The 11711-nt window shown below is 52.4% G+C and overlaps 1 protein-coding gene across 1 annotated transcript in view; it reads right to left on the reverse strand.

The window, feature by feature from the left end:
* The window catches only part of CDH22 (cadherin 22, type 2), a gene marked incomplete at its 3' end in the record, with an annotated part of 49602 nt that overhangs the window by 16109 nt on the left and 21782 nt on the right, over positions 1-11711 (reverse strand). Inside the window, exons 4-7 of the mRNA XM_009085032.1 lie at positions 10181-10348; positions 9218-9405; positions 8188-8441; positions 968-1104 (exon numbers count right to left, since the gene is read on the reverse strand). Of these exons, the coding sequence (XP_009083280.1) occupies positions 968-1104; positions 8188-8441; positions 9218-9405; positions 10181-10348 (747 nt within the window). The remainder of the gene's footprint in view (positions 1-967; positions 1105-8187; positions 8442-9217; positions 9406-10180; positions 10349-11711) is intronic.

Raw genomic sequence — 11711 nt, forward strand, 5'->3', positions numbered from 1 at the left:
TTGTCTGGCCAGAGTGGGTAGCAGGATCTGACTTCTGGGGCTCAAGCCAGGTTCTGACCCAGCTCCTTGAATGTCAACAGCACCTTCAGTCCTCAAGAAAGAGTAAAGAAACAAGAACCAGAACTCCTGAGGGTCTCTCACAGTGAAGTCTGGGGAAGGCTCCTGCCTACAGATGGACAGGCCTTGGCACATGTCAGCAAGCATCAGGAGGTGCTCTGCAGCCACAGCAGCTCCCTGGTACCTGCTGCAGTGGGGGAAGGCAGAGCACAGCAGGGCCCAGGCTGCCCTGGTGACTTGCACATCCCAAATGTGCAAGGGGAAAAAATGGAAAGATTTGAAGAATATAGCAATACCTTTCTGTTTCCCAGCATGGTGCCTGGGACATTCTGCCCACACAGTCCCTTCCCACTGCTACAGTGCTGGGACCTCCCATCCACTTCTGCACCACCCCAAGGGCATGGGAGGCATCCGGAGCTACAAACTCAGGTGCAGGTACAGCCTGCAAATCCCAAATCCTATGAGCCCCAGCAGAAGTAAGTGCTGACAGCCACTCAGTGCCACAGGGCTGCAGTTGATGGGACATCCACACACAGCACATGACTGATCTGGGGGATGCAGGTGATGTGAACACAGCCCCCCCGGGAGCCCCCAGCGCCGCTCAGCAGGTGTGACTGCAGGGAGCGAGCTGTGCAGTGATGACTGGCAGAGCTGGTGCATAGATAACACAAATTTGATTAGTGTTCATCAAATATACTATTCGACCATACTCCCTTATTAATGCTCGAGTCAGGAAGAGTATTTTTAGGTTGTCTAGGGAGATGTCAGACTCAGTGCTGCTGCATTTATTTTTCTTTTTACTTCAGTGTTGATTAACGCTCATGTCTTGGCCACCCGTGCAGTGACAGCACCCATATTTCCCCCTCTGCCCCTGCAGAAAATCTCTGTGCCACACAGCACTCCATCTCACCTGCTTCCATCGCCAGGACAGTGATGTTGTGCCACCCTGCTGTCTCCCGGTCCAGGACCTTTCCTGTGACAATAGCACCTGTTTTGGCATCAATGTCAAAGATCCTCTCAGCATCTGTGCTGCGGTCGATGGCATACCTGCGACCAGGGAGAAGGGGAAACCATGAGCAGCTCAATGTGCCAAGCCCACCCTTGCCACCCGCCCCAGGACTACTGAAATCTAACACAACAGGCCCTGCATCACTGCTCTCCTCATCCTGTGCCACAGCATAGTACACAAAGGCCACGTTTCTACCAGGCTGCAAGCCCAGAGCCCTTAAGTAAAACAGAAGTGTGGCTTTTGGTGCATGAAGTGCAACTATGCACAGACTGTGGACAAGGGGAAAAACCTGCTCTGATAGGAACCTTATGCTCTAGATAGACAGAGCAGTGCAGAAATCATGGGCTATAACTTCACTCGTGACTCTGGGAAGCTTCAGAGCTGTAGGCTGAGGAAAAGCACAAACCCAAACTGAAGGCAGGCACCTCTTCTCGAGGAGTCCACCTCACTTACTACCCCCTCTCCTCATCCTGCCTCAGCATCCACCCAAGTGACAGACCTGGAGGGCAGCATGGCAGCACATGGTAGACTGTCAGCCAGACCTATGGACACCCTGAACTGCAGCTACAGCAGGCACAAAGGGCAAGGTCTCCTCTGAACCCATACAGAACCTGTGCAACTGGTGTGACGATCGTGGCAGCAGAGAGGTGGGCAGCAACCAGAATCCCCCCATCAGCACAGCACATCATGCCAGCAGCCCCAAGATTTGCCCTATTTTGAGCTTCCCAGTCCCACAAAGAACAGGCTGAAGAGCTCTTCCAGTTCTGACTGACTCCAGCTGCTCAGCAGAAACTCATCACAGCTCTCACTCCTCCTTCAGATGCTCCAGTGCTGCCCCAAATAGCTCCCTTCTTGTGCATTCCATCAACAGCCCACATGCTCTTTGTGCCACCTCCAGAGAGCAGGACTCCCACCTCTCCCTACAGGCAACACCACAGCTCACGAGAAGTCAGACCCAGGGTTTAGCCCCGTGCCTTTGCCACAACACCACAAACCTACACATGTCCCAGTGGCATGTCCTGCATTTCCAACCATTACACACATTACACATGGAATGAAGCAAGCCAACATTAAATCAGGGCACAATGAGATGTGAGCTCCTGGGGGAAGGAGCTGGAAGGGAAGTCCGATCCAGCTGAGGCCCTCGAGCGCAGCCGTAGCACAAATAACAAACACCACCACTGCAATCAGAATTAGAAATCCAGAAGGCCTGCAAATCACAAACAATACAGCATAATGTTATTGTGTACAGCATCTTTCACACACACTGAATCCCAGAGTGCTTCACAGAATTAAATAATACAAGACAGCAAAGAGTACAAAGGATAAATTACCAAAAGGAAGGCTGTGAATAAATTAAAGCCTTCAGTCACATGTCCAACCACAGAAGGAAGATAGATGTAGGGACAAAGCAAACTGGAAAGCTGATGAAGTAGGACAGTCCTGAGAGGCCACATTGGACAGGTGCAGAGCAGGACAGGCTCCAGGCTAGCAGCACATTCAGGACAGGGGAATGGCTCCAGGGCAGCTTTCCCAGAGGTTGTGTCTGGTCTGGCACAATCTGGCTGTGGTCTGTGGGTCCCTCATCCACATGGCTCACAGGTGAGGAACACCAGCTCAACTTCTGCATGCAAGGAAGACCATTGATGGCCACATGCTGCTCTGCCCCATGCCCTGGGAGAGGACCAGCTGCAGATGGGAGTGCATCCTGCAGAGCCTCTGTCCATCCACACAACTCCATCTCTGATGGAGGCAAACACAAAGGCAGATTACATTCCCTAGCTCTCTCCCTTTCAGACAGATGGGGGAATGAGAGAGAAGACACAATAGTACTTGTTTGTAGCTAAGGAAAAACATTCAAAAGTCACAATCTAAATTGTATTTGCACATAGCCACAATCTAGCACATTTTGCACCTACATGGCCAAGCCCCTCCTTCTCCCTTGCATCTAGAAGTGATGGACATCTGTCATACAAAGCCAGGTACAAGCTCAGGCGTCTCAAATTAACTGCCAGGGTCTGTCTGTGTTTTCTGCCCCAACTCCCAGCTGGAAGCAGAGCCTCTACAGGCACACAGCCAGCTCCAGAAGGGACAGTGACACTGTCTTGGCACATACTGCAGCCTCTCATCCACTCTGTGCTCGCTCACTGAGAAGAAAAAAGAGAGGTCTGGCTACCCTGACTTGTACACATCAGTCCAATGTTCTGTTGGAAAGAGGAACAGAAACTGGGATGACAACACTTAATACCTTTCCCATAGCATAATTGATGTATTTACATAACCACTTCATTGTTCTCCCACATCACCCGACCTCGAACATGGTTCTGCCTTCCATTCCACTTTTTCATACTGTTAAGTTCAAGATGGCACTTCATGCTTCCCACGGCTGCTTTGCTTCTCAGGTAAGCACAAGGCTGTTCTGATCACACTTGTGCCATTGCTGCATAAACAGAGATAGCTACAAAAAATATCTACACAGAAAAACCCGGTTAGTGATGGGGACACATCTGACAGGGCTGCCCCCCCAGCTGGAGGGCAGGGAACACTCCATGCCATGCCATCAGGAACCTGTTGTTATGCTTCTCATTGCTTTGCTGCTGAGGTTGTCTTCTGTCACTTCTGAACTGTCTGTTGAGGACAGACTGACTGCCTATACCCTATGGCCAGGAACAAACCAAACCAGAAATCTGATGCCTTTGTCACCACTGCTACAGAGAACTGCCACCTCCTCAGCACTGCACTGGGGAAGGAGACAGAGCTAGAAGTACTGCCTTGACCACAGCAGCAGGGCTCAGCCTGCTGCCATGCACTGAGAGTGTGGAGATGGTCAGTCCATGTGGGTCTGCAGCTCTCCACAGGTGCCAAAAGCCATGGAGGCTCTGGAGCACTAGGCTGGCATGGGAGATGGGGGCTGGTTGGGGATCACAGAGACATCCATTCACCCCCAAAGCCACAGCCAAAGCCCACTCAGAGCTGCAGATCACACAACAGACCTCACCTTCCAACACCTTACAGCTTATCCCACGTTGGAGCAAGCAGCTCTCCACTGCTCTCATTCACATCATTTTGTGCAATACAACCAAACAGCCTCTCCACCTCTGCTTGTCCAGCTTCATATTCACTCACCCTGCTGAAGTCAAACAGTGCTTCTTACATGGGAAGAGGGAGCATTTAATCCCACATTCTCCAGGTACTCAGAGACAGGACCTATGCTCACTCCTACTGCAACTGGCTGGTGCTCCATATCTGGAACTGCAGTCCTCAGCTCTGATTGGGATGCAGACCTTGTACTCCATTTCCCTCCCTTCCTGCTAGCACTGCCTGTTGGTTTGGATGTTACAAGTGACTGTTTAATTTCGACAGCTTTCTTGGTGCTCATCTTTCTCATGAATGCATTTCTCAAGCAGTTTGTTTCACTTCTCCCCTGAACGCAACAAGGAGCACATTTTATGCCATGTGTTTCGTTAATAGGGAGCTTTTCAAACACTGTATGAAAAGCTTTTTGTTGTGTTTGTTTTTTCCTCCTCTCCCTTTTGTGTTGAAGCAGGTTGTAGTTCTTGCTGTGCTTTTGGGAGTCTATAAAATGCCCATGTCCAACACGTGTCTCCGGATTTGGTGAATGCCAAACAAGAATATCTCTGAGAACCTTAAATCCCAAGCAACATCTTCCCAGTGCTGATAAAGCCTGGAATGCACACAATCAGAGCACAGGCTCCTACTGCAGAGAGAGAAACAAAAGGCTCCATACAAACAGCCTCACTCACACAGACAGTCTATTACTGTATTACTTCATACAATAGCTCAGCTGAGAAAAACTGCACTACACCCAGAAAACACACAGCTAAAGCCCAAAAGCCAACTGGAAACTAAATTCTTTCTGAAAATTAGTGCTTCCAGCTTTTGATAGGAAAAAACCAAAACACAACCCAAGGACGGAATAAAATAAAAGAACTGGACCTTTAGAAGGGCATTTCCCACATCAGTACCATGGTGGGGTTTGTGCCCCACTGAGGGTTCATGCAGTCCCTCGGCCATGCTGAGCTCAGCATTGCTCCCTGCTCACACATCAGAGCTGCTGGGAGGGTGCTCCTCTCTGAGAGATACAGTGCTCCTTGGGTGCTCCAGCTTTCCTGCCACCCAAGGCAAGGAGCTGCCAGGGGCTCTGCAGCCACGTGCAGCTGGAGTGGGGCAGCAAGCAGTGTCTCAGGGACACCCCTTCAGCCCTCATCTTTTAACAGGTCACTGCAAGCCAGCCTGGTTTGTGGGAAGGGATTTGCTCTCAAACCAAGTGGCTGCACCCTGTGGGGCACGTGGATCACCAGGAGGGCAGAGCAGCACATCTCCAGGAGCGTAGAGGAACATCAGGCTGGGATGTGCCTCTGGCAGCTGCTTTGGGCAGCTCAGCAGGAGGCACAGCCTTGTTCGTGCTGGCCTGGGGCTGAAAACAAAAAGCCAAGGGCACCTCCCTTCCCATTTGGCTAAAAATACCTCCCAAACCTCGTTACTGGCAGCCTGGTGTCAGCAGGACCTGGAAACCCTGACAGAGCTGATTTCTGCTCTGCTGTCTCTGGCAATACTTGTTCTTTCCTGCCTCAAGGGGAAAGTGCATCTCGACAAGACAGGAGGTTGTGGCTCTCCTCTATTTACAGGCAGAGCCAGCACACACCCCAGAGTCCAGGAGAGCAGCCACTGCAGAAGTACAGCCGTGCCTCTGCTCCCACCTCTGGCAGACGAGGAGCAGGAAGTTAAAGGGATCCACTGAACTGCAGAGACTTCAAAGGGTTCATACCAACTTCAAGGAGCTGAGGATCAAATGCTGGTCATGCTGTCAGGACCAGTTGCTCTCTAATGTACCAGAGGTGAAGTACAAGTGCTGGCTTCTTGTGGCTGTACTTCGGAGCAGCACACTTGAAACACGAGGTGACTTACTACTGTCTCTTGCTGACAGGTTAGTGTCACATCCTGGTGCTGCAGGGTGCTGGCATTAATGTCTGTGCACTGCTTTGAAGCTGTGAACAGCTGCCTACGCAAGCAAACTATTTTATTAAATTACCTGGCTAGCCAGAGGACAGGAGAGATCCAACTGCACCTTCCTCCTGCATTGGTGCCGCATCAGCACCACCAATATCAACCTGCATTTCCACTTGGTACATGTTAAAATGGCTGTGAAGACTCACCCAGCTGCACTGCCACTGCTTGTGACAGCAGGGACTGCCAGAACAGAGGGAGTGAAGGGATGGACAGATAGAGACCAAGTGCCACAGGGGAGCATGGGAGACACACGATGAGCTACCTGCCTGGGGATAGCTGGAGGGAGGACATGTATTCGAATGCATCAAGTCTGACAAGGGAAAACACATGGCAATTCCCAAGCTGCAGCAGATGCCTGGGAGTCCTGTTGGCTGGGCCCTTGTGCCTGAGCACGACGCATTGCCTTGTCTGGCACTGAGCTTGCTGTAGGAGAGACTCCCATAGCAAAGTTTGGGCTCTAACCGTCTTGCTCCTGCGCAGTACTTGAATCTGCTTCTCTCTGGTCCAAGTCCCCATTGCCTTCTGCACAGCAGTAGAGAGCCTCCCTCCACTGCTTTCTGTCTGCAAACAATGCAGCAAACTCCACAGGGAAGCAGCACATAGAACAAGAAGAAACAAGAATCGTTCTGTCTCCAAGGCCCCTTTCCTACAATTACAGATCAGAAAATAAAATCTATGTTCTGTAGCACTGCTAGAAACAGTCAAGTGAAAAAGCAAATGCAAAGCATGCACACACAGAGGTGTGTGGACAGACCACACTCCTGAACAGTGTGAGCTGACAGCCATGTGCTCAGGAGCCACAAAGAAAGAAATCAGACACGTAGCCTGACTGGAGAGCCACACAACAAGGTGAGCAGAGGTATGCTGAGAACACATTCAACAGTCAGCACCCACTAGTGCAAGTGGTGCAGCACTCACATACACGGTTCCTGGCATGCCAAGGCTGATTTCATTCACATTCACCCCAAAGTCAACTTTCAGCATCCAGCTTTGTGACACAGATCTCTCTGCTAGCTGCCAGGCATCTATAGATGGCAGCTTTCCATGTGCAAATTGTTTTCTGAGCTTCCTAACCATCTCAGTCTTCACTTCCATGAAGATCAGGAGATCCCCTCACCCCACTGTGAAACGACGCACAGCGCTGAGCTCAGTGCCCCAAGCAGGCACCTGGGGACATCATCGAATGTGGCCAGTGCTGTAACTGAGCCCTCCATGGTTTGTCCCCCTCCATCCCACATCCCTGTCCCTCCCAGTCTGTTGCTCCAGGGATGGCTCCCTGTGGAGCTCTCAGTGCAAAGCCACCGCTGCTCCCTGGAAGTGAGCGGCTCCACGGGCGCCTGCAGCCCCGGCGGCACCTGGCACCAGAACACACATTTCAAGGAAATTTTCCACACGTTGAGGATGTTTTCTGAACACCAGATTTCCAACCCAACTGCTCGTGACTCAGGCCAGTTGGCAGAGCCAGAAGGCTGCTTCGTGCCTTAGGTAATAACAATTTAACAAGGTAACAATCTCTTTAGCCACAAATTAAATGGAAATGGGAAATGTCCTGTGCAGATAAGCTGCTGCTTGGATTATGTCCCCTGCCCAAATATAAACTCCTCTGATCTTTGATCCGATGCACACATGCACGCACACATTGCCAGGCTGTGGCTCTGCACCTCCCAAGCCTCACCTCATTTATCACCCTTCACCACTGTCCTCCTGCCACTCCTGTTGTCTGGCCTGTGTCAGGCACCACTTCGGGTATCTTGCTGTCAGCAGCAAGGGCACACAAGCATCACCCATCCACCTTCCCTGACACTCCCTTGCACTCACAAACCCATCACCTGTCAGTGACGTGTCTGTCGCCTGTGAGATGGCTGCGCTTGCTTGTGCACAGGCTGCCACTCACCTGCCAGCTGCCTGTCCCATGAGACACACTCACACACTTGGCCACATGTGCAGCATTTGCCACCTTTACCTGCTCTGCCCCACCTCCTCTGTCCCAGCCATGGCCACAAGTCCCCCTGGGCCACGTGTGTCCCTTGCCGTGACCCCACGCCCACAACTGGAAGGAGGATCATGTGAGGTTCAGACAGCTGCTTTACCGGACAGGGTGGTTCGCTGTGTCTGGGTCAAGGGCAGTGACCACCCCCACAACAGAGCCCACATGTGCATCCTCCTGGACCTCCATCAGGTTGGAGGGGGGCCGGAACTCAGGGGGCTCGTCGACGTCCAACACGGAGACCCGCACGATGGTCTGGTCCCGGAAGGTGCCCAGGTCCACGAACCGTGGGTCCACGAACTTGTTGAGGGCCTCCACCACAACAGTGTGCACTTTTTTTGACTCGTAGTCAAGAGGCTGGGACAAGAGAAGATGGTAAGCCACAGCCTGTGCAAGGAGCCCCTCTGCTGCTTCTTCCTTCACCAGAGACATCAAGGCAGCACTAGAGCCACTAAAGCCACCTGCCCCCAGGCAGTGCCTCTGCAGGAGCCTGGGGGCTTCTGCTTTGCCCTCCTGCCACTCCAAGGGGGCAGGAGAAAGCAGAAGCCTCCAGCCTGCTCCCCTCAGGGCCCCCACCAGGATGCCCAGGCTGTGGGGAGCCAGGATTCACTGGGAAGACAGCACAGTGTGCGCAGCACACGAGCGAGTTTTGATCATTAATCACCCTGCTCTTATTTCTACAGGGAAGGCAAGCTGCATACAGTGGCCTTGGAGAACAATCATTCTTTCCTGCCGGCACCAAGTATTTGCTTGATTGTTTTTGCCACCAAAAGCAGATACAGTCTAAGTGCTGTTGGTCAGGTACAGGAATTAGGTGGGTATTTTTCTCCCCCAACAGGTGCTATCAATAACAGCTGTAAGTACTTGTCTCTAGACTAAGCACAGCGTCCCCTCAGCACAGCTCGTCGCTTCGCTGCCACCCCCGAGCTACTCCAGGGGACTCCAGCAGGCACTGTGTGCTGCTCCTTTCCAATCTTTCCTCCCAGACACAGCCCTGTGTTTTGCCATCGAGGCAGAGGAGAGACAGGTTTCTCCCTGCAACAGTCAGAGGAGCATTTGTTTCAACTCAAATGCAACAACAGTCCCCAAAGGATAGGGCCCTCCCTACCCAACCAGTGCTCCTCATCTCTCACCTTCTGTACCGTGATGACAGCCTCTTGGGTATTGCTGTCCGTGGTGACTTTGAACATCTCCACCCCTTCCTCATCCTTCACTTGATATGTCATGTCCGTGTTCTCCCCGACGTCAGAGTCCTCTGCCTTCACCCTCCCGATGGCAGTACCCACGGGGGCTGTTTCGACAATGCTGAACTGATACATCTCTGGAGGAGAAAAAAGGTTCCAGGGTCAGTGCTTCTTCTTTTGAACCCCCTCCAGCCTGATACAGCCTGATACAAACCTCCCTAAGGCTATCCTGGACTGCAAGGGCTGCCCGAACTCCACCGTGTCTATAGTCCAGAATGCCCCACCAGAAGAAACATACCCCAGCTAAAAACAAGGACTGAGGGAAGATAACTGGGGACATAAGCACAAGCAACAGGCCACTAGCAGTGTCTTGGGAAACAGCTGTGCTGTAACAAGGCTGCTGTCTGTGAGTGGGCAGTGTCACCATGCCTCGCAGTGGGGCAGAGTGTGCCAAGCTCTGATGCTGGAGCCAGGAGGGGTAGGGCCAGCAGCTGACAGCTGAGACCCTGATCCAACTCCCAGGAGACAGCAGCACAGCAAACCCAGCTGCCTTCTCCCCAGTGCTGCTTGGTGAGGGCTCAGTAAAGGGCCAGCTCTTCTCTCCCCACCACACGTCCCTGTTTGCTGCCAGGACCAGCATGGAGCAGGGGTCTTGTCCAGGGTCCAGGACAAGTTCAGCCAAGGCAGCTGCCCCTCCATCGTGCTGCCAGGCAGGGACACAATCACACCCAGGACAGGAGCTGTGAGTGGCACAGTCCCTTGGTGCTGACACCCTGCCAGCAGCTGAAGCAGCTGGGCTGGCTCAGCCTGCAGAGATGTGCCAGGCTGTGCTGGAAGCTAAGCTTCTGTCCCACCACCCACAGAAAACCAGGACAAGGGCCAGTGCTCATCCCCAGCGCTGTTGGGACTCACTCTGAGGAAAGCGTGGTGGGTTGTCGTTGACATCAGTGACTACGATGGTGACTGTGGTGGATCCAGACAGGCCACCCAGCTGTCCTGCCATGTCTGTCGCACGGATCACCACCTCATAGCGGTCCTGTGTCTCACGGTCCAGGTCTGCCACGGCTGTCCGGATCACACCTGGAAACACAGGACAGCATGAGCACAGGCAGGGTGCAGAGCATCTGCAGAGCCACAGACAGGGTGAGGCTGGAAAGGGCCACTGGAGATTACTTCTGCCAAGCCCTAGCTCTAAACAGGATCAGCTGCATCTCCCAGCCTCTCCACACAGGTCAGATGCTCCAGTATTTCATCAACCTTCATGGCTCTTCCCTGGACAAACTGTGGTGCCCACAGAATTATACTTGGCAGCCCAGAGCCAGACACAGCACTTGCATCTCACTAGTGCAAAGTAGAAGGGACTGGCACCTCCCTTGATTGCTGGGGACACTCTCCCAACACAACCCTGGTGCTGCCAGCTGCCTCTGCCACAGGAGCACACTGCTGGCCACAGACAACATCTGCTGGGCCATTTCGCAGAGGTCACCTAAGCAAAAAGCCAACTGAGGGAAGAAAAAGACTCTGGAGAGAGGAACAAGCCCAGAAGGTTGTCAGCCAGGCAGAAACATCCCAAAAATCCCCCCATAGCACAGGGATGGCCACAGGCCAAAGCTGGTTCCAGCAAGTCTGCGCATTAAGCATAAAAAGGTCCTGACCACTGCTTCTCCCATGGGCTGCTGGCAGCTCCCACAGGGTTAAACCCTGGCACAGAGGAGGGTTATGCTTCTCTCCAGGGAAGCCGGGAGCTGGGTGAAAGATTTGTGAGTTCCAGAGTCATAGGAACAGGAGGACTCATCCTTGCCCTCACTCAAATGCAGGGGCTGTGCTGGGGCTAGCCTCAAGGTCTGCACAGAAGGGCTCTGTAAAAGTCCAGGCTGAGTCACAAAACCCATTTGGCACAGATCTGCAGCAGCCCACTTAATCCTGGTCTGCTGAGCAGAAGCCAGGCTTGCTGCAGCACCCCTAACAACAGGGTGCCCCTAGCCCAAGTTCCGTCTCACAGGTGCCATGGCCTGAGCATGCCTGGGGGCAGCAAGGTGTGATTTGGAGAATGGGGGTGGCCAGCACATTTCCAAAAGTCTGTCTGCACAAACCCCCTCATTTTCAAGTGTCCTTCTAAGTTAAGGAGACCAGAGACGACAATACACATGCTCTGTGTCAGAGAATGCACTGGAGCTTAAGAAAATGTATGGCATGGTAGTACTTCTCACAAAATTAAGTCTCTTAAAAAATAGTGTTTATAAGTCTCCAGTAGTCGTCTGGGCTTGGGGGAAATGGCCAGGACTAAAACATAAAGGAACATAAAACAAGCAAAAAAGAGCAGTAAAATCCCCCAGTGAATGGCAGAAGTTACCACTTCCTATGTCACCCAGGAGCGTTTCATTTACATGGAAACAAAGTAGAGAAGAAACATTTTGAGAATGAAAGAAAGAAACGACTCTGC

This window comes from Acanthisitta chloris, unplaced genomic scaffold, assembly GCF_000695815.1.
Source record: "Acanthisitta chloris isolate BGI_N310 unplaced genomic scaffold, ASM69581v1 scaffold33421, whole genome shotgun sequence".
NCBI classification, from domain to species: domain Eukaryota; kingdom Metazoa; phylum Chordata; class Aves; order Passeriformes; family Acanthisittidae; genus Acanthisitta; species Acanthisitta chloris.